General features: G+C 37.2%; 1 protein-coding gene across 1 annotated transcript; it reads left to right on the plus strand.

Annotated features, from left to right (window-relative positions):
* The first annotated feature begins 5,650 nt into the window (after window positions 1-5,650).
* On the plus strand, window positions 5,651-24,082 carry ATP6V0D2 (ATPase H+ transporting V0 subunit d2). Its single transcript, XM_009984387.2, has 8 exons — window positions 5,651-5,780; window positions 11,956-12,127; window positions 14,083-14,261; window positions 16,471-16,550; window positions 18,403-18,480; window positions 21,768-21,944; window positions 23,319-23,396; window positions 23,921-24,082. Exons 1-8 carry the CDS (start codon window positions 5,651-5,653, stop codon window positions 24,080-24,082), a joined length of 1,056 nt encoding a protein of 351 aa, XP_009982689.1.
* Window positions 24,083-24,351: the final 269 nt, after the last annotated feature.

Genomic DNA, 24,351 nt, shown 5'->3' on the forward strand with positions numbered 1-24,351 from the left:
AGAAAGCTCTTTGATATTTTATAACATCAGTGAGTGATGTTTGTTAACCCAACACCAAAATTACACTTCTAACAAGGAATAGGAGTAAAAGATCTGTTTTATGTAAACTCAATTAAAAGCTAATCAAGCGATAAGGAGCTTGCGGGTGCATAACTGCTGTGAAGACGCTCAGCACAGGCAGTGTAAATTAGCTGGGGTGTGGGATAGCACTGGGCGTGTCAGCTAGGTACAACATTTTCGTTGGCACAAGAACATTGCCTCCTGTGCATAAGGGTTTAGCCAGCGATGAGATCTGCTGGGAAATGCACCTTTATCATGCTTTAAAAATAGCTAGAAAGCACGGCAACTACGTTGTGCTCATACAGGTATAGCCCATCATAATTATCAATTTTCATGTATTTTTAAAAATGTAAGTATTATTTTCTTTATTTCATTTATTTTATTTTTTAAGTAGTTATAGCTACAACTGCATTTAGGCTGTTTCTCCATGGCTGAAAGAAGTTGAGCGAAGCTCAGAAACTAGGACCAACATAATTGTAGCCTCTGCTACCCATACTAGCACATTTCTAGCTACTTAGAGGGCTGGGGTCCATGGGGTATCTAATCGCGTTTGATATTCATCTTACAAGAGCTACAAGTACACAACACCTCAGGAAGGCTGAATCTCAGTTTATATATCGTAATCAATCAGAATTGTTCTGCTATTATTTCAGAAAATGAGGGATTTCAACAGATCATACTTTGGAAGGACTTTTAGGAATGGCTCACACCCATCAGAAATTTATAGCAGAACATTCCAGAATTTACAAAGTTTAAGGAGTTTTGATGCAGTTGACTTTAAATGCCAGTGCAAAGATACGTAACAAAAACAACACTGGAAGCATTGCATTCCAAAAGTCTCTTGTTCAGTTTAGACAGTATTAAGTTGTGTTAGAAAATTAAAATGGTTTTAATTTGAATAGTTCACAGCTCATAACAATTTTAACTAGGATGATCTTAAAAAAATCCTTTTTTTCCGGGGAGGGAGGCGGGGAACAGCTGAAAGAAGAGGTTGTATTTTTAAAAACACTTCTGATGTATAACTGAGTGAAACTCACTTTCCACCAATAGAACAGCAAACATAGAGAATATAGAGCTAGTGTTAGGTCAGAAATCTCCTACATCCAAACACAGAGAGTCAATATATGCACAGATGAAGAAATCTGTTTCACTCACACATGGAAGCAGCACTATACACTGATAACAGTGAATCTGGCTTAGCATAATGCTAATTATGTGCATAAGCAATTGCACAGTCAAGACTTGAGTGAATTTTGTTCCTGGATAAGCAAAACCACAATTTAAGCAGAAATCTGTCTGGCTAAACCTGCTATAAATATACTTCTAAATGAGATTCCAAGACAAAAAAAATGCCCTTTGAGAACTTTTAATGAAAAAAGAGTAACTTTGAACTCATATGATTTAGTCAACATTCCACTGGTATAACACCAGTCACTCACTCTTCTGCTGATTCTTTGTCATTTGTTCTTCAGTGTTAACCTCGTGGCTAGGAGCTGTCAACACTTATAAAAAGAAAAAAAAAAAAAAAAGAGGAAGCTCAGGGAAAATCTTTGCATACAGCAAAAATACAGGTTAAATGGAAATATTTTGTTCATCACCTCTGAGGAAATAATCGGTAAATGTGGTTTTTATTGTTAACTTTAGATTAGCTGAAAACAAATTTTAAAAAGCCAAAACTGTTTTCATATTTCTTTCCAAGTTTCTTTTAGCGAAGGTGAAAAAAAACTGGAGAAAGGTGGTTTACAGCAGTGCTATGATGACCTCTTGTGGTTAAATAATATATGCATTTTGTTTCACGGTTTCTCAAAAAAATGTCGGTATCAAAGGTTAAATTCTGCTCTTAGATTTGAACGGTTTTGTGTTGACAATTCTGCTTAACCTGAATTAACTTCTCCTCCCAAACGTGCTATCAGTATTTGCTTAGCTCACTGCTAAAAAATTCTTTTAAAAATATCTCAACCTTTGTACTCCACAAACTTAACAGGTGAGAGTATCGTATTTTCTCACACGGTAATTTGTTAAAGCCAGTTCACAGCTCTATCTAAATAAATTCATTAATATAAAGAACTATAATTTTTTAATAACAGCTTACCTACTATAAAATGTTAAAGAAATCAGATGGTAGTAGCCACTTATTTTAAGGAATTAGAACAACCATTAGATTCAACTATACTGAATATGGTGTTGATAGATTTCAAAAGGTACTGAACATACATATATTTAATAAAAAATTTTAGTGCATTAGCTATTTATATGTCTGATGTCTAAATTGCTGCTAAGTCTGTCTCCTTTCATCAATTTTTCTTGTAACAAAAAAAGTTTTCTCAAAAACGTTTTCTGATGCTGTTGAATGCAGCCTATTAACCTGAATTGTATCATCTGACACCTTATCCCTTAATAGATAAAATCACCCAAGACTTTAGCCTGATTTGCAAATTTCCTGAAATCATTCAAAATTACACAATTTGATGAAACAACTTTGCTGAGTAATTATACTTCATGACAGTATTTACAGACCTCGTGGCAGCACTTTCTCCCTGGAGGATCACCAGGGGCGGCATTTGCACCTGCCAGGCAGTATTCACATGACCCCGCACCTTACTAAATTTAGGATCTATTGCAAAGACACTTCTGCACTGGCTCTGCTGTCTGAGGTTTTGGAAGCTCGTCACTCACGTAGCCTTGGACCACCACCAGCTGGATATGTGCCACATTCTGGTGTGCTGTGATTGCAGCTGGGGGAGGCCTGAATTCAGCTGCTGCGAGACATTACTTGTTTATGTAACACACACTTTAGAGAGTGTGGATTAAAACCAAACAGTGCTCTTAGTGTACACAATAATGACTCCCTCATATTATTACCTCTCCTCGTTTCTTTTCCTTGAAAAAAATTGTATCATCAGAGGCTGTTGAGTGAAACACGCTGGAACAATGATGACAACAACAAAAGAAAAGCAAGTTTAAGTTAAAATGTGGTTATGTTCATGTGTCAATAAGGAAGCACTGACAGTGGTCACGTATCCTGAAAAAATCTCCCTGGCTTTTGAAACATCTTGCACGAGGAGGTTCTGAGCTGTGCTGGCATGCAGACTTGGGAGACAAAACCAAATTGTTTGTGTGGAGGAGGGAGCTGTTACATTTCTGTTGTCTAATAGGCCACATCTGTCTCATTCTTCTTTAGCTGGGTTAACTCTGCAATGCTAAGAACTGACCGACTTAAAACTGTAAGCCTAATTTACAAGAAGCAACCTTCAATATGCACCATTTGAACTCTCAGCTAATTATAGTTTGCATATCTGAGCACTTAATTTTATAAATGTCTAAATGTTGTCGCTATTTCCCCTGCAGTCGGTTACAGGCGTGGTAATAATGAGCCTGAGACAATTTTAATTTGATCCTCAAGGTGCATCAGTATTACTCCCTTGGCTGAGCCTGGCCTGCCAGGTGGCTCGTGGCCACTTCTTGACCATTGGAGGCTCCTGGCCAGCCAGCCAAGAAGCCAGCTAGCCGGTGACCTTCTTCCTAGAGGAAGCAGTGGGTGGCTGCTTGGACAGCAAACACCCAGGCACCTTGAGCCTCCTCATGCCGCCTGCAGAGCCTTGCCGTGCCAGGGGCGAGGCGGCGTAGACAGGAATCACCTAGTGAGTACCAAGCTGTCATCAGTCTCAGCTCAGGACAGGGATGAAAGTCTCATAGTTACAGCCTTGTCCCCGTGGCTGCCGACTCACAGCTCTCGCTGCAGCCACATTTCAGCACAAGGGATCTATAGAAAAGCCAAACCACACGTCTTCTGCTGACACAATTCACCAAACGTTTTCAAAGCACTGAAAACTGAGTCTAAGTGTTGAGATGTGGATGGCAGAGAGGTGTTGCAGATTCTGTTGCTGGTGCTAACCCTCCAATCATGCAGCAGTCGTCAGACACCTCATTGCAATGTTCTCGAGCTCCAATTAACTACATATCTAAATATCACCCAGAGTGTGACAAGACTTTCCCTTCTAGCACAGCTTGCAGACGTGCTGCATACACGAGTGAATTTAGGGAGAAAAAGGAGTTTTTGTGTTGATTACAGAAATACAGCTGCTTCGAACTGTCAGCTTTGGGGCACCTAAATCTGAAAGGCAGCAGACTTAACAGTTCAGTATAAAAGTCACTGATTGATTTAGCAGTTTTGAGTTTAAATTGAATCAAAATCAGGAAGCCTAAAAAGGCTCTAAATTTGCATTACTCAAATCAAGATTCTTATTTTTATAATCTTCATTTTGTAAGAGGAAAAATATGAGTTCTTTCCACATCTTAAAGAATATAACCAGAGTATTTTGATTGGAAGTTGGACAAACTACAGTTTTGATGTAAGTTCTGGATACTCACTTTAAAGGCTAATCAAAGTCAAACTCTTCAAAGACCTTTGACCTATGGGCCTGATCTAATGTTTACTGTAATTACTAGAAGGATCTTATAATTTGCATGCATATTTATTGACAGAGATAAGCAGCAGAAAATTTCCAGCAATCAAAAAATTTAAAAAACAAAAGGTATAGGGAGACACCAAAAAAACCCATCTAAGTTCCTTGAACAAGCTATGTTCTACCACAGACCACCATTTTAGTGCAGAAATATTTTTCAACAGGTGTTCAGAGATAACTTCCTGAGAGGTTCTTCTCCCCCTCTACTCTGCCCTGGTGAGGCCGCATCTGGAATATTGTGTCCAGTTCTGGGCCCCTCAGTTCAAGAAGGACAAGCAACTGCTTGAGAGAGTCCAGTGCAGGGCCACAAAGTTGATTAAGGGAGCGGAATATCTCCCTTATGAAGAAAGGCTGAGGGAGCTGGGTCTCTTTAGCTTGGAGAAGAGGAGACTGAGGGGGGACCTCATTAATGTTTATAAATATGTGAAGGGTGATTGTCATGAGGATGGAGCCAGGCTCTTCTCAGTGGCATCCAATGATAGGACAAGGGGAAATGGATATAAGCTGGAACATAGGAGGTTCCGCTTAAACATGAGGAAGAACTTCTTCCCAGTAACAGTAACAGAACACCGGAACAGGCTTCCCAGAGAGGTTGTAGAGTCTCCTTCTCTGGAGATGTTCAAAACCTGCCTGGAGGCGTTCTTGTGTGATCTGATCTAGGTGGTCCTGCTCAGGCAGGGGGATTGGACTAGATGATCTTTTGAGGTCCCTTCCAATCCCTAACATTCTGTGATTCTGTGATTCTGTGATAATACATTCAAGAAATGCAAAAATGCTCTCAGGCTTTGTAATATGCTGTCTCATTCTCCAATTAGTATAGAGCATTCTTGTGAGCAATGGTTAAGTCTTATACTTCCTTTTTGGCTTCTCTTTCAACAATAATAGGTTCATTTTCCGGCTCTGACAGGAGGGAGTTGGATTTGCTAGCTGGCTGTTGTGTAAGTATCAGCTATACTGGAACTATGCTAGGAGCAAGAAACAGGAAGAAACCAGTTGGTAAAACACAATCATAGGCTGGCAGGAAATCAGTGACTGTTTGTCACTGCTTCCAAAGAGGAGGAAAACAGTTGGTGGCAGATATTCAGTACCATCAGGTATTCAGCAGATTAACTCTCCTTTTCTCCATGCCAGGGTACTCAGAGTTTTACTTCAACGTGGACCATGGCTACTTGGAGGGTCTGGTCCGAGGGTTCAAAGCCGGGATCTTGACAAGTGCAGACTACGTCAATTTAGCACAGTGCGAGACACTAGAAGGTAAGTCTGCTGGTTTATTTTATTTAGGAAGAAATACTAGTGCTTAGATCTTTGAAGAAGCTAAGGTAAAATACTGAAGTATTGAGAGCTTAGCTTAGAAACCAGATATAACATTGATATCCTTTGAAGAACTGTTTTCATATTTAAGTTAATAGCTTTCCATAAGAATTACACTAGGATTGTACAGACTGTGATTTGCAAAGCAATCCAGATGATGGGATTTTTCTACTTTACTGATAACGTTTGGAAATCTCATCCATAGAGTTCCTATGGAGACTGGTAACCTTCTAACAGATTTTAACCACACTGTAGAACTGTTCAAGTATAGAAGTTTCATATCATTTGAGCTGGATAAAATAGTTCCCAAAATCTTATTAAAAGCTTACCATTTGGCTCTGAGTTTCTCTATAAAGTACTTTATTACTTCGTGAGTTTTAGGGCAGTGGGGGATGTTTTACTTACCAGGAAGAGAAAACTAGACTTCACAAAGATAAAACTGAACTATTCTCAAGCTTTAAAGAAAAAAAAAAGTGCTTTTTTTCAAGGTGACTTTGCCACAGTAATAAAAAGAACACACGCTAGTTTCCAAAACAGCTTTCTGTGGCCAAGACTGGTCACAGCCTGATGAAGACAGACTCGTACAAGAATCATATGACATACCTCTAGAAACTTGGCAGGAAAAAATGCAATAGAAAAAAAATCACCTTATCACCTTTCTAAAGGAACATAAAGTTTTTTTCCCCGACTCCAAAATAAAAGCTACGGTTGCACACTGAAATTTCTGTAATATGCAGTATATTAGATTAATTTGAAAAAGGAACAAGGAGAAATAATAAGCTCATTCTGTTTTAAGCATTGGTTGCTTTGTGTATGCAGTAATGAATTTGGGGAAGTGAGAAATGCAGAACCTGATGATTCCCATATATAACAGAGTTTTGAGGCTGCCTAAGCTATTAATATAGTAACAACATAAGTCTGGGAAGACTGCTTGCCATTCATCTGGCAGATTAAACCAACTACATTTAAATAGATACATGCAGGTATTTACCTGTCAGCAGGATAAAGTTCCTCTCAGTTAAAGAAGAGATTGTCAGTACAGTCAATGGGATCTAGAGACTACTCAACTGACCAAGTGCATGTACCTACTTCAGCTGATAAGCTGGAGAGTTGTATCAGCTCTCCATTTCAAACGACAGTTTAGACACAGAACACATATATCCACCTACTCTGAGAATTGAAATCTATTCCTTATGTCAGCAGGACAAAATCAACAGTTTCTGTTGCCTATTTGTACCAGTACTTGTGATTTATACAAATTAAAAGTCTGTACAGACACTCTTGATACTGTATTTAATTAAGTCAAAAAGTCCTGCTCCATGAAGTTATAGACTTCAGAAAAAGCTAATAGAAGTTCAAGCATCTATAAAAGACACGAAAGACAAAACGATGGAATTATTAAACCTTGCTCTTACTCCACTTCTCTCTGCAGAGGAGCTGAATAAATGATGTCATCAAAGGCTTCATGAAGAATATTCCCCCATAAAATCTTGATTACTTCTGAATAAGATGAAAACATACAGGTTTAAATATTTTTTAAAACATGCAAGAAAAAAGGATTTCCCTCATCCTTCTCAGAGGAGTACTTGCCATATTAAGTTAAGAACAGTTAAGAAAAACTATTTAAAGTTTAAGTCACACTACAATAAAGTTATTTACAGCCAGGAAGTAATTTTCAAACATTTCTAAGATACATAAACTTTCAATATTATTAAGAACATGCAATACATGGGCAGATCAAAATAGAGCAATAAAATAATTTTCTAAGTAGGATTTACAGTAGAAAGAACAAGGACCTTTTTATTTTTGAATTTTCTTCTTTCTAATATTCATTCAATTTTAGAATGCAAATTATTACAGCAACAGAAGCAGCAGCCTTCATCAACCCACCTACAAGCACATCTCTACTACCCACTATCACGTCTTTTTTCTCCATTCAGCTACATCTTTCTACATTGTAACATTTTCTACATCTTTTAGACAGCTAACAGATTCTCACCAGTTACCTATCAAATGTACTATTTATAACGAAAATATGAGAAGTATTGGATTTGTACCAGAGGCTAAACACACTTACCCCTCTGCACATATAGGATGCTGTAATATTAAACTTGCACCACAAGCGTATAGTGCACCAAAACTAGACTCTTACCTCTAAAGTAAAAAATGAAGCTTTATGCATACATTGTATTTTGTTTCCAATTAAAAGATCCAGCCTGCGGATTTGTACTGTAGTGCTATTGTGCTTGTCCAATAGTGCCTTCAGTTCAAGTCTTCACATTGAAAGATAATAAATTTACACCATTCTGCACTCTGTGGCATAGCACCACACCACAAAAACCAGCCTAAGTTAAAAATATTATAAATATGCTAAAACAAACAAGCAGAAAAAAAATCGAACCAACCCCAAGTAACCCATAAATAGAATCAAGAAGATCTTTTAATTTCAAAGTGGTTTTGATATCTCTAGAGGGCAAACCATAATTTCAGTACAGAAGAACCACAAGAAAAACTGTAGGTTAGTGCTCTACACCTCCTTGATAATCACAGAGTAAGTATAGCAGTGAGAGGAAAAGAAAAAAAGGAGGATGCTAATTGACATATGATACCACCTTGTCCTCTCAATTCAGGGCCACACAGAGAGGAGAAGAGGCCTTCAGCTTAACTTAGACATCCTTTTGGGCTTGTTTGAATTATTATAATTTCCATAGAGCTGTCTTGTGGGTAACAACACTGGCTGAAACCTCTGCCACATGGCATGCTACTAGTTTGGCCCTACATCATCATCTGTTTCAGGGTAATGGGAGCCTCAGAGGAACTCTGATGACAGTCTTTGAAGTAGAATATGGGGGAGGGTTAAATCCAGTGCTTTCTTCTTTCCATGCTTCAATGTGTGGTGGAAAGACTACTGGTCTCTAGAAGGGGGACTAGGTCCCAGAAGGACAAGCAGCCCAGCTATGCTTTCACTAACTTCACTGAAATACGTTCACTTAACTTGTCAGAGCCAGGACACGCCAGCACTCGGCAGCTGAAATTACAGTGCAACTGAAAACTGGGGGTAGCTGGCTATCAAAATGAGGATTCAGACAAGACTCCACGTGCTTGATACCAGGAGATCAGGTTAACGCTTTGTTCAACTTCTCGCAGTACTCCTTCTTCCTGATCAGCATCGTTCCTGTCTTAACTGCATTCATCTTAAACCAGACTCCCTCTGTGCATTAATTCCCTTTAGACATACTGTTAAGTGGTTTTGGTTGCTGTTCAATCACGAGTAAACTCATGTGATCTAAAATCGCGTGATTTAAAATCACATTATTTAAAGTCGTACATTTCCTACATATGATTTTCCTACATATAATTGTATGAGGAATTACACAGTGCAGATGGATGGCAATAACACTGATAGCTGAAATACAGGAATTTTCTTTCCTAGGGATCTTGTAGACATGCTGAAAAGCCCAGGTTCTTCTGTAGGTTTCCAAGAGCTCCTGAGAAAAGGAGCAGCGACCTTCACTAAAAAGTTTTGATGAACAGGAATGTCTGAAGCCCCTGTAGTGCTCAGCCATCTACTCCTGCCTGGTCATCAGGTCACATTACTAGTACAAGTGTCTGACTGTGCTAGTCTCCAGGTCTTATTTATGCCAACGGCCAAGATAATATCATTTAAGACTAGCAGAGCAACCTCAGAGCTGCACTGAACCCTGCCGTAGTGTGAACTCTGATTGTGACATTCCTGATTGATATTACATGGTATCGGAGCTTGAGCGTGACTATTTTCTCAATTGTTTTCGCCAAGGCCACAAGCTAGGGTTGAATATTCTTTCTAACATACAGTATGCATGCTGGCATTTATTAAATGGTTTAGAAGAAATATTTCTCTAAAGCAGGCTGTGGAAGTGACAGGGTCATAAATCCAATACTCCTGGGCACAGTATTTCCTCCATAGCTTTTGAGAGCCAGGTGGGGCTATTTAGTGTGTTGTAGCTAGTATCTTTTGTGCCTTTCATTAGAATAGAGATTTTGAAGCCACTCATTCAACAAAAGAACTGAGGAAGGTAATACAGTCTTGTCAAACTACTCTCAACCAGCTGGGTTTGGTTTCTGTTCATCTCACGATGATGTTAAACACACTTCAGAACAGTCAATACTTGGGCTGATATTTGGGTTTTGCAGTCTGCTTTAGGTACTAAACCTCTGAAAACCACCGTGTTCAGAATGCATTGACAGGGTATGACTCCAGGTAAATATCAACGGTTCATCTAAAAAGGAATTGAGGAAAGCAGAAAAAATTGATTCAGCTCTCTGCATGTAGTGAGGTAGTATTATCTAATCCCACCATATGCCAAGTATTTTTACCTTCTTTGAAATAAAAAGAGAAAGCAAAAATCAGTTTTCACAGGAAATGTAGTTGTGATAGGAAAATATTAGTGATTTTTCTAAAAGTTGGTCTTACATATTTAGACTCATTTCTGGGCATAATTCAGCATTTTTAATTATCTCTTAATCTTCTTTACATTTCTCTCTCTCTTGGATTAAGCGGTTTCCTTTTTTCATACTTGGATTCTCTTATTCCCACATGGAAGCCTGCACTGAAACTGTGACTATTTCCTAGTATCTGTCTCTGACCATTGAAAGACCAATTACCTCTGCCTTCTTTTTTCAACAGTTTTGTGACAACCTATAGAATTTTAAGAAGCAATTAGTTTACACTGCTGTCATAAGTTCAGTCTATTGGAGGAAGATCTAGAGAAATGATAACAGTTCCAGAGAGCTAGCTCTAGTAAGGCTGTCCTATCCAAGAGTCTGTTGATGGAATTGCTAAAATGAGCTCAAGTGGCAGCTAAACTGCATAGAAAATTCTGAGGGTTATCTATCTCAGTAAGCTAGAACGCTAGATGTAGGAGTTTGAATTTGCAACGTACTAGTACTTTAAGTCTCAGTGTAGGCAATCTTGTGGCATGCTAAGAAAGTATAGATGTGGGGAATTAGGAAAGAGCAGCTACTATACTGATAAATGCACACCTTGCTAATTGCATATTAACTTCCCTTATAGGTACACCTTTTTTTTCAGACAGTGGGAGTATTGCTGTCCTTTTCTTTAAATATCACTTCATATTTTATCTGGAAATCTAATCATTATGAATGCCCAAACCATACAACATTATCCCAATCTGTAATTTACAGTACTTGAACATAATTATGCAATATGGCTTTTCTAAAAGGAAATGTTAAACCACTTTGAACACTAAGAACTGAATCAAATTCTTACTTATGCCTCGTGGAAAATGGCTAGCAGAGGAAACCTGTCAAATGAATTCTTTCATATTACAAAAGCTTCTTTCAACTTCGTTGTCTAATCAACACATTTTCCTCAGTTATCAGGGTTGTGATCTCAGAATATGTCATGATAACCCAAGCTTCTGGAATAGCTTCTTAGGATCTGGTAATAGCAACCATAAATCAGGCAAAGCCAACCAGAAATGCTAAGAGAACGTAACTGCGCGCTTTCAAGTGCTCCACTGCAGAAGCCATTTGGAGCCCAGAATCTGAGCCAGGCAAGATGTGTTCTCCTTCTTCTTGAGGCAATCTGATAACATAAGATTATAGTCTTACCAGAGATTTAAATGTTTCATATGAAGATTAAGGTCTTAACAAAGTTAAAGGATGATTCCTATTGATACATAGCAGTTCATAGGAATGCAGGAGACAAAAAAACTAATGTATTATAATGGTGCAAGAGTGGTGCCCTGAACAAATCCAAGAAATCAAAACATTGAGCAAACTTGGTTGGGAGGAGGCTCAGGACTGCTGTATTTAACACTGTGTATGGTGTGGCTGGAAACGAAAGTTGGCAGTGAAACTCCTGACAAAGGTGTAAATTATTTGTGCTTTCCTGTGCCGTTCAGTAAGTCTTACTGGTAGCAGGCAGTACAAATCTGCAGTAATTATGCATTTACTCTATGTTAATTCTGTGGCAAAACCTTTTCCATAGAGTATGATCAGACACTTAACATGAAAATGTAATATTAGAAATGAACGTTTTAAAAGTTTTTTGATTTAGTTTGTAGACAATATAATGATAGTTTATTCTCATGATCTTCCTCCAATCTAATTTCAGATCTGAAGTTACATCTACAGACTACAGACTATGGCAACTTCTTGGCTAACGAAACCGGCCCTCTCACTATTTCTACTATCGATGATAAACTGAAAGCAAAGCTACTCACGGAATTTCATTACTTCAGAAACCATGCTTTTGAACCACTTGCCACTTTTCTGAATTTTATTACGTAAGTAATGTTACCACATAGCTTACCACATAGACTCAAAGTAAAAGCACAGCAACAAGTTATAACAGTGTAAATGCATTGTACTTGAATTTCTATGAAATTTCAAAAATACCAAAATTATTTTTATACTGCAAAGTTTGCATACTTGATTTGCAAATGTAGGTTCTGAAAATGTATATATGAAGAGCTGTTGTCTTTGCAACCACTTATTTTAAAGGACATAAGCACATTTTAAAGGACACAGTGGAAGGAGGAGTTGTAGAGATTGAGAAAAATGGTTTTAATTTTTGAACATCATTTACGTCAGAGAACTTGTAAAACTGAAGTTTATGGGGTTGACTCATGCAAGATTAGCAATTTCATTGCGTACAGGCATGTGGCAAGTTCTAGATTTTTTTAAAAGTGGAAAGGCAACACATCATACACCTGTCATATGTTTTATACAACTTGAACATTAAAACCAGAAAAACTTTATGTTGTGTATAGCAAGATACTTAGTTTCAAGTAGCTTATTTAAAAAATACAAGTCACCATCCCTGGAGGTATTTAAAAGATGTGTAGGTGTGGTGCTTAGGAACGTGGTTTAGAGGTGGACTAGGCAGTGTTAGGTTAACAATTGGACTCAATCTTAAAGGTCTCTTCCAACCTAAACAGTTCTATGATTTGACGATTCTAAGTGCTCTTTGAAGCCAGATGAAGAGAAAGGTCTGATCTCAATAGTTATAAACAGATGAAATTTGTCAATGAAAGGCTTAACATTAAGAACAAGGACGTGTTTTATAACAGTATAACAACATGGATTAGTGAAATGTCAGCAGGATATTTTACCTGTTTACTCCCCTTGATCTTATCTTTTTAATATATTGTAACAAGAACAGTAGACTGGTCAGCTTACTTTTAAGGAGTATTTTTTCATAACAGCAAAGTAAAGTATCAGTATTCTTTTTTTTGGGGGGGAGGGTCAAGTGTAGTTGACCAGTTTTAGGTGAATATGTCAACAGGATCTCAAAGGCTGCCCTAGGACAGCTGTGGCCTGAGGCATACAATGTTTACATTTTGCTTCAGAGAAATAAAAGAGAAAATATGAAAATTATTGCAGCTCTTTTCTCACACTGATTGACATTCCTGTGTACATGTGTATGCACAATCTCCGCGCACTGTTGTTTTTTTTTTTAATAATGGAGACACTAGCTTAAGATACTTACCATAATTATTAAATCATTGAACAACATTTCATCAGGTCTCTGACCCCCCCTCCCAGATTTGGTGTGAGATCATATTAATCCCTATATGTCTCCAACTGTGTTCTGAAACAATAGTGCAAGCCGAAGACTGGAATCCTTGTTATAAGCATTGTAAGGGAATAGCTTTCACATTTCCAGGTCACTGACAAAACTTTTATCAATAAAGAAGAAATCTGTGAGAACCTGGTCTTAGTTTCCTCACGGGAGGACGTTTAAAGCTGAGTGAGAAGAAAGCCTTAAGATTGGTTCATCTGACCAATGAACTCTGCAATTTTAGTTCCGAGATCCCACCCACTTCTCTGTCCATATGATCTATATGAAATAACAAAATCCCAAACTAGAGAAGCTGCTAGCTCAGGTGATACCTTGATACCACTCATTGTCACCTGTTACAGTGAATCTACATTTCACAGCTGTTATGTTTATTATATTCATGTTTCAGTTTCCCCTTCTTTAAAAGTGTCTCTTTCTGAAACTGTCATGTATTTAAAATCAATACTGTATGTTACCTACTTGCTATTTAAAAACTTATGCTTGTTTTTGATAAATGACACATTGATACAGAGTGAATGAACAAACCTACAAATACTGTAGTAATTTCTGACTTTAGTATTATTACTAATTTTCAAAAATCTTGGTTTTGCATTTTTTCAAAGGAAAATTCATTATAAAGATAAGGTTAATTTCTTTTACATTTTCTTTCTAATACAGATACAGCTACATGATTGACAACGTAATTCTTTTAATAACTGGTACATTACATCAGCGGCCCATTGCTGAACTTGTTCCCAAGTGCCATCCACTGGGGAGTTTTGAGCAAATGGAAGCAGTCAGCATTGCCTCAAACCCCACTGAGCTGTTCAATGCAATTTTGGTTGACACACCATTAGGTAAGAACACTAAATTATTTCTTATTTGCTTCTTGAAAATACTCACTCTATATTCCTAAGAATATCTCAGATAGAGTGGCATGTTTTTCACTGGATATGCTGTGTTTTGGTAACACAAAACATGAAGTGTGGATCAAGCACTTCTGAAGTGATGTCCAGGACATTTTCAAGTAACATTTATTAACAGCTTCTATGTCAACCTTGGGTAGCAGACAAAAAGAAAACATGCTACTCAAGAAGTGTAATGGATATCTTTTATACCCAAAGTAGCCACTGATTTAGAACATTTAGATTTTTATTTCAACACCTGCATCTATAATTAAAAAATGTAAGATGAAATCTTGCCTATCCCTCACTAAGGATCAAGAAGCAGACAGTTAATAATAAATATTAGATGTTGTGGTAGAATCCAGATTCCCTCTCGGGATTTGGGCATGATTCAAAAGCAGAGAAAAACCCTATTTTAAAGAACTAGATCTGAAAGCAAAACAGAGCGAGGCTTGGGAATGTCACATTCCGAAATTGGGATGAAACTCTGCTCAATGTGCTGCAGCAGCCAACAGGAACAAACAAAAAGCTAACCAGCTGTGGGGCACTGCTGGGAAGGATACTGAGAATATGATGGAACTGGATAGATTTGAACATGTATGAAACCACTGTGTGCCCTCATCTTGATCACTGTGAGTGGATTTTGGTTCAGCTTCTCAAGAACGTGTGGTGGGTTGAACCCAGACAGAAGACAAACTACCACTCAGCCACTCGTTCAACCTCTGCCCCCAGCACAATGAGGGGAAAAAATGGAGTGTGGGCATGGAAAGGAGTTTGTGGGTTGAGATCACCTACCAAGTACTGTTGCAGGCAAACAGATTCAACTTGGGGAAAATTAACTTGATTTATTATGGATTGATACTAATATATTAAACTATAGATTCAGGCATTAGGAAACAAACAAACAAACGGAAAGAAACAAACATTTACACGCTTAGGGAAAACACCTGTCCTCCTCCTTTCCCACTCCTTTGCTTCAGGCTTCTCTCCTTTGCCTCCCTGTTATCACTGCAGGTTATGCTCATTTCCTTTGGAGAGGCAATGAGCGGCACAAGGAATGGCAGGAGCTTACAGTCAGGACACGGCGATTTCTCTCTGCCGCTCCTTCCTTCTCACACTCATCCTCTGCTCTGGCATGGGCTCCCCAAGGGCTGTGGTTCCTGTCAGGAGCGTCCGCTCCAGCGCAGGTCCTCCACAGGCAGCAGGGAATACCTGCTCCAACGCCATGGAGTGACTCCTCCTCCTTCTCGGACCCTGGTGTTTCTCAACATTTTTTTCCCTCCTCCTCTCTACACCCTGTGGCTTTTGCCCTTTCTTAAACACATTTTCCCAGTGGCACCAGTAGCTTGGCTGAGGGGCTCAGCTGTGCCCTGTGGTGGGCCTGTCAGAGCCGGATGGAATGCGCTGCGTCTGGCACGGGGCAGCCCCGGGCTCCCCTCTGCAGCTGCCCTGCGAGGGCAGGGGTTTGTCCACAGTCAGCTGCCACCTGTTGCTCGCTGAATCTATTAGAAGACCAAATATGAGCAGAAAACTAGTTTTAAAACACGTAAAATAATATTTTTTTATTTACACAGCCGGTAGTAAATTTGTGGAATTTTTTTTTCTAAATGAGCTTCATCCTCTGCCTCTCTGTTCGAAAGCCTGCTGTTTAGCCAGTTCTGCAGAGGACCTGGAAGCTAGATGGTCAAGGTCAAAGCTTGTCCCTCTTACCAGCTGCAACCTGTTGCCCTTTGCCCTCTACAAACACACGCAAAGAAGAAGAGGGAAAATAGGAAAGAGGATTCTCCTTAACAATTGTGGAATACCTGCATGATTTAAGACAAAAATTATCTTTCATGTTCCTCACTAGAAAATCTCCCTAATGCCCAAACCATATACTTCAGAGAAGATTAGGGCTTTTATTAGCATTTCCCATCTGACTCTCCAGAGACGTGGACTCTGGCTGTGGCACTGATTGATTCCCCTCACAGCAGATTCTCATTAACAAGGAGGGAGTAGGAGGATAAGGGGAAAATCAAGAGGATTTCTCTTCCTCTCTGTTATATCACTCTTTCTTGTACAACAGAAACCTCAGATCCTTGCCTTGGTGAATTGCAATAGAGATGTATATTACCAGTATGTAGATTTATACTACAATATAATAAATAAACTCTGCTTTCAGCTGCTTTCTTTCAAGACTGCTTGTCTGAAAATGACCTGGATGAAATGAACATTGAAATAATGCGCAACAAACTGTACAAGGCAAGTTCTTGCAACCTAATGATAATGCTTGGGGTTTTTCAAAATGTCACAGAGAAGGAGGTCAGTATCATTAACCCTGTTTTATGGATAGGGAAATAGAAGCATGGTGAGAAAGCAAGCTGCCTGAGGTCACCTGGTTGATGACAAGTCCAGGAATCAAATCCAGCTCCTTTCATTTCTACTCCACTGTTTGGAGAGTTTTCAAATTTTAGGTCTGGATCCAAATTCTAATTTAATGTCACATTAATGAAAATGTTTTAGATGTCAGGCTAATATGCAGATCCATTTGTTTATGAATAACTCAGTTATCCACCAAATGCCACAGAACCGTTAGCTCCTAAGTGAGCCTAGACAGGCGTTTGGCTAACATTTATTTTTCTTTATTAAAGGTAGATGTGATTTGAAAAGGTCTAATTGTTTTGAGTCTAGCTAACATTTTTTTTTTACTTAGGAGTTTTGTATAATTTTCTTTTAAAATTATCTTTAGCATTGCTACAACACACTGCTGTAAGGATGTGCATCTAACACAAAATGCCTTGCATTTTCAAAGTACTTTACAAATATTAGTGCACAGGTCAATACTCTTAGGATGGTCTCTTTAAAAGCTATACATATTTCATTCTGTTAATGGTTCCTCTTGGCAAATTCTCTCCAAATTCTTTGTTATCTTTCTTTCACAGTGGATGCCCCAGACTGCAGGAAGTATTCTTACAGTGATCTGATTGCACTAGGGGGAAAGAAAAAAAATTCTTCTGTTTGTCTTACAAATGATATTTATAAATTCCCAAGGCAATATTTGACTTAAGTATTCTGCTACTTCCTCTCATTCAAAATGTCAGTTACACCCAAGTATTTTAATTTTTTCACATTACTACTAAACTAGACACTCTTTTTCCATTTGATAATATATGCATTTGATTCTTACATCCTGTGTGGATAATTATACATTTACACTTACAAAATACATTTTTTTTTGTTTTTTTTCTTCTCACTCTTGTATCAGGGGATCATTCTGCAAACACATCTAAATTATTAATATATCCTTTTTCCTCTGCTTCAGTTGTCAATGTGATCAATTATGTTTCAGCTCTACTATCAGATAATGCCATACAGAATCTAACGCATAATCCCATGCAGCAGATTCCCCTTGAGGTGTCTGTACTTAAAATTCACTTAATTGCATAGTTAGTCACAGCTTCTTTTAACAAGATTGTGGGAAGTCACAGCAAATGCATTTCGATAACATAAATGTTCTCTAAGACAGTATTTTGAAGGATGGAGAGGCAGGGGGAACAGCATCTCTGAGATATTTAGGGCCCTTCCTGCACAGGTATTTTGAAACGTGTGTGAAGGCCAGAAACCTTAATAGACCAGAGAGCTCTGCAGACCAGTATTACAGAAGCTTTGTTGTTCTGTTCTAATCCAGGGTTCAGGGTAGAGCAGTAGGGATTAATTTGTGTATCCTCATAGTGCTGGCCCAACAGCCATGGCATATTCCCAAATCCCCTCCTCCACACTATAAATACAGAGTTTCCTTCAGCCATCTGCTTATTATGCAGTGGAAGCTCAACAGAGCTCAAGAAGTTCCTTCTTTAGAGAGCAAAGAAAACATAGTATTTGTCCTATAACAACTGTTAAAAAACATTTGAACCCATATTGTAATGACAAGACATTTGCATTTTAATATTTCGACTTTAAAGCCACCAAAGTAATTAAGCACATGCTTGAATTTAAATTCATAGGTAGAATTATCAAAGTTAATGAAAGTATTTAAAAATTAGGTTCATGACTGTGCTATGCTGGTTCAGGTCTTAAGTAGCATTTAAAATATTTCTTTTCTTCTTTCATGTAGTCTTATCTTGAGGCATTTTATAAGTTTTGCGAAAAACAAGGTGGTACAACAGCAGAAATCATGAGACCTATTCTTGAGGTAAGAAAAATCCAGTCTTCGTACATGTAAGTATGCCACAATGTTTTCATAATTAGGTTACTTTGTTCTTCCTGTTCATTCTTTCTTCATTTACAAAGCTATTTGTCAAATGTTTGCTTCTCATCTGAATAACAGCTGTTTTTCTAAGATGTAATGAAGCCTTTATTCTTGGATGGCTTTTACCTCTTGACTAGAGAAGCAGCTAGTCCATTACCCAGGTGGAGTTAGCTTCAGTTAGTATTTTTCTACAACAAAGACTGAGTAAATGGTTCACTAATCTCAAGAACCAATCTCAACCTGTTGCCTCTTAACATTTTTCTGTATTGTGTAGAAAAACTAAAAAAGTGGATTATTCTTACACTTCCTATCTCAAAATTAAATTTCAGATAGCTAAGGTCTGCCATTACTGTATATTTACTAATTAAGGCACTGTTATGTTTGTTTACTCTCCTATTAAAATTAATGATTGAAGTTAGAATTGAGTGATCCTTGGAACTAGTGTAATACAGAAATTCCAACATTACATATTTTATTTTTGGCTCAACTCAGGAAAGTTTAATATTTAATTTTTCTATGACATACAAAATTCCTAATGTACTCCTCCCCAAAGCTTACCTGCAGCATAATGAATGACATTTTTGTATCTGTTACTGTAATAAAAGATGTAGAAATTTCTAAAATTGAGTTCTCAGCATTCAGATCCATTTTTTTTCACATGGTTTATCACATTTTTTTTCAGAGCTTGAGAGCCAGATCACCCATTTGCTTCCAAGATTTTTTTTTTTTCCTGGATAGGCAAAGCTTACACCCTGGAAACTGGCTGAACAAAATTCACTGAGCTCTAATGACATCACACTAAAAGTTTGCATTATAGGAGAGAGACAATAACCCTGAGAGCTCACCCCTGAAGGAAGAAAGAACCTAAATTACATCTTAGGAAACAATGTCCTAAAAGGGAATGCAATTTCATTTTGTTTAACTAGGTCATAATGTTTCAGTTTATATTCTAAAGAAAATATTCTTAATCAAGTTAAATTGACCAGAAATTAAGTATTTTGACTATTCCTTTCTGAAAAATAAAAATAAAGAGATTGGCTGGCAGAGGTAAAGACATTTTCCACAGATGATTCAGATTTTTCAGAAAGTTCCTTTTTAGCTAGAAATACATGCTGAGAGCAGATTACTTATCAACCTTAGTCTAAGCATGTTGTAAAACTCTCTTTATACCAGTTGTAACAGTTTGGTCTGTGATAAGCTTCTTTAAAATCCCTATCTAATGTCAATCAGCTAGGAGGATAAACTTTTCTGTAGAAGATTTTCTTTTCTACAACATTTTAATAATAATCTGAAGACACATAGAGTAGATTGTTAATGGTCGAATTCACAAAAAGCCAAAGTTTAATTACTCAAAAGAATACTTGCTATTTGTTCTGTAATCTTATATGTAAGACTACCAACCTGGCTCTATCTGAATGAGGCTGAGATATTTACCTCCTCAACTCCTTGACCACCAATGTGGGGCCGCCTTTCACATTAAAAGTGCTGATGATCTCTCTTTCACCATGGACAACAAACGTTGCATGCTTAACCCTGGCAAGAAACTGCAGTACTGCACTGCAGCTACTGCTATGTCTGTTATTAGGGCCCCATACTAATTCACAAGTAGCAGAAATGCTACTTCAGCTTCCCATATAGAAACTAAAGCACTTAGGAAATGGTCATCCTGTGACCTCACCTCTGCCTGCAGCAATCAAGTCACCAAATAACTGCCTCATGATCTTACTCACCGTGGAGAACCTCATGTGCCAATAATTTGATGAACCGAGGGGTCGGTATGGATGGGATCAATCCTGCAAATTTTCTCAAACTGAGAGCCACAGAATTAGGCCCCAAAGCTGCTACTATTAGCTGCAATTGCATCTGAGCATGCTTTTTTCCCAATAAAATATTACAGATCTAACAACTAGATTCTACATGGCTTTAACAAGTTAAAAACACAAAGCATTTGTCTTTCCAAAACAGTTTCGCTAGCATTGATATGCCTGTTTATATTAATAAGGCAAGTGAAATTTGGCCCTGTTATTCATTAGCTAGAAATCTTTTCAAGCACACTTATTTTCTTCTCATTATTTCTCTATTGTTTATTCATTTTCCTTACTCTGAAGTCAGTGCCAGAGGGCAGCTGGATCCCTGTGACAGCGTGTTCCAGTACACAGGAGTAGGATCTGTGAATATGTGCTTATCTGCTACAGTTGTAAAACTGTGTTGCAACTGCAGTCTTATTATTCAAGAGAAGAGAATATCTTTCTGCTTAAACCAGTTCAAAAATTCACAGCATAAGAAATTTTGCAAGATGCCTAAAATGTGTGTATACTATATATGTTTCATTTGGAAGATTTTCCTGTGTAATCCCTGCAATTAGCAAAGGTTCTGCTGTTCTTACAAGATGAAAGTAAGTAATAAATGAAAGAAATAAAACTATAGCCCATTTAGATCTCAAGACAGAAGAATAGATTTAAATCAGAAAGAACTGAGTAAGATTATTTTTATTTACCATTACATTTTCAATTCATACTGGAAGAATGGCAAGTGAAATTTTGCCTTGTACAAAAGAACATGAGATGTAGACATTAGAATGACTTTCAGTTTACTGCTGCAGGGAAAATACAGATACTACAAGCATCTAAATCTGGCAGAAGAAATATAGTCCTAGATTCTGTTTGTTAAAAAATAACAGTTACATGAAACACTTAAAAACTTCAACATAGTAAGTAAACAGCCCCCTCCACCTTATTAAATTATAGTTTTAAATATATGCATTCAGAAATTCTTTTTTTTTTTTTCAGAATTTCCACTCAACCTTTTACCCTCAACAGCACTCTGAGTTACACCAGAACAGTACTATTGATTCTTGCTCCTTTCCTCTATTATTTGTAAGAGTATTATTTCGTAATTTCAGAAGGGTGTGCAATGAGATTTTTTTGTTGTTAACATCTGTGCAACTAAGCAGGGAAATGAGGAAGTAGCAGAGATGATATTTTCAGTTTAAAAATCACAGAATAAAAGCTGTGCTTGCAAAACACAGTTTGTTTTTTGAGTTAAAATTTAACAAGTATTTGCAAATATGGGCTTACAATTTTTAAAATAAGGTATGTTTCTAATGCCTTGAAGTTCACTTTTTTTTTTAAAGTTTCCATAGTTTAGTTTACTGAAAAAAATCCACTCTCACCTTAATTTAGAATGAGATCTCTAATAACACCTCTTTCTTCTTTGTTTTGCCCATTAAGTTTGAGGCAGACAGACGTGCCTTTATCATCACCATTAATTCATTTGGCACTGAGCTGAGTAAAGATGATCGAGAGAAGCTGTATCCAACTTGTGGAAAACTGTATCCAGAAGGCTTACACCTGCTGGCCAATGCAGATGACTACGAGCAAGTGAAGTGTGTTGCAGATTACTATGCAGTATGTAATCTAATTTCTTAAAACAAAAAGCCAAAATACCAATACTTAATACCTCTTGATGTCAGCAAAATTTTAAAGAGTATTCACGTAAGTTAAAAGCATTTTTAAGAGAGAAAAAAATCAGCAAAGGTACAAAAGATCCCGTAAAGACGTATATGGAATCAAAGGCCTTTGGTATTAAGACATAAGGTATATCGTTACCTTACTGCAGTACAAAGATCTTCTTACAGTGATGTTTAAACAAGACCAAATCACATTGCAGTAAGCAAAACTCTTCCTACTTCACTAACCCTCCCCAAAGTGAGTTTCACTTAACAGCTGCTCCCTCTACGATTTTTGAGCAAAAGCATAAGACATTTTAAAATAAGCTGATCAAACAATTCATGTCAGAGATGAGTGGAAACCTGATCTATTGCTAATGCTCCATAAAAATACCCTTCTGAAAAGTTTTCTCTAAATCACTGATTCAATCAAAGTAGGTGAAGTTGTTAATACTGATGCAACTAGTGTTATTACAAATAGGAGCCAATATGCAACACTTGCTCTATGAATTAACTATGCTACTCTGACTACCTATAATATTTACCTCTAAGTAGGTACACAAAACAAAATGATGTATTGTCTACTGCTTTTTCCACAGAAGAAACAAAGCTGGAGATGCACATCTGTTCCTGTGCATAAACAGAATGTTAGAAGCATGTGTCACCACGTCAATGTGGTACAGAGCAAGTCTATTCATGTGATGGCGGGATATTTAGATGAATTTGTGAACCATTGTACTAGACCTATACCGCATTGGTACCTTATAGGAAACCAAAATAATTACACGGAGAGGCAAATTACACAGAAACGTAACATATAAGAAATAAAGTCAAATATATATGTGCAGAATATTCCAGTATGACATAACAGACTAACGGATTTAGATATAATATTAACACAGACAAAGCAAATCCAACTGACTACTGGAAAAAAAAAAAAGAGCAGCCGTGCGAAGAGCAGAGTTCAGGGTTTTGGCTACATCTACAGCTCTGGCTCTGATAGATACTATTTGTACAAGAAGTTCAGTGCTCTCTGTCCAAAGGACGGAAAAGTCATGTGTCATTCTACAATAAGTCTCTTTTAGTGCCTTCAGTAAATTACTTAAAGTTGTAGGAAATGACAGTAAGAAATACAAGAACAAATGTGATTTTTCTTTCTTTTGCTGACTATATGCGTTTAATTTTTGATTTATGTAGAGCTGTAATCTATACAAGTTCTTCTATAGAGAAAGATTACTTAACATAGATTAATTAATGAAGTAATGCAAGGTACCTGTGCTGCACAGAATGCAAAAGTACCTTATTTTCATTGGGTGGTTGTCTATGCTTTTAGGAATACAAGGCTGTGTTTGAAGGTGTAGGGAGTGGCACTGGAGAAAAGACACTGGAAGATGCATTTTTTGAACATGAGGTAAGAGCTTCTAACCTTAAAATATCAAAATGAAAGTTATCCACCCAGAATAAAATTTAAAACAAGAATGGGCTTTTGATTCTACTATACTGCATCATTCAGCTTTGTATTCAAGAATAAAGTATTTCTATGGCTGTCAACATTTGGTTGAATTATAATAGAGGGATTTACCTTTTAAAATAAAATAAATCCCAGGACATTCTTATGAACACTAGTTATAGAGCTGTCAACCCTGACAGCCTATCCAAAAGTCATCTCATATAAACTGCTTAATGAAATTTCTTTTGAATAGTCTACTGAAGAAGGAATTTCACCACTGTCCTTTACTTACCTGTAATGTTGCTGTAGTCTATTATTGAAATTAAACCAGAGATCACATTTCAATTATATTTATATTCAAGAGACTCCCAAAGATAGTCGGCTGCAAAGTTACATAGAAATCTTGATCATAAAAGCTAACATATAAAAATCACATTTGCCTTCTTTAATATTTTATCATAACACTTGTTTCACCTTTTCCACAGGTAAAGCTGAATGTGCTTGCATTCAACAACCAGTTTCATTTTGGAGTATTTTATGCCTATGTAAAGTTAAAGGAACAAGAATGCAGGAATATTGTGTGGATTGCTGAATGCATTTCTCAGAGACACAGAACCAAAATTAACAACTACATTCCAATTTTCTAAATCTGAGAATTTATAATCCTTCAATGTCTGAAAGATACATTATTTCATAGGAAAGAAGAAAAATCTTATTTCAAAAGTTAACTCTTATCAGATGTTTTAAATGATATTAATGATCCTACTTATATAGACCAGTGCAAGAAAAAGTAATGTAATTAGAGATATGACTACTTTACCAGGAAATATTAATGAGATTATTCATAGTTTTTGTTGGTAGTTTTGTTCTTCACTGTGTCCATTTTAATTTAATTGATCAATAAAAGCTCCCTGCA

The sequence above is a fragment of the Tauraco erythrolophus genome, chromosome 3 (genome assembly GCF_009769465.1).
Source record: "Tauraco erythrolophus isolate bTauEry1 chromosome 3, bTauEry1.pri, whole genome shotgun sequence".
NCBI classification, from domain to species: Eukaryota; Metazoa; Chordata; class Aves; order Musophagiformes; family Musophagidae; genus Tauraco; species Tauraco erythrolophus.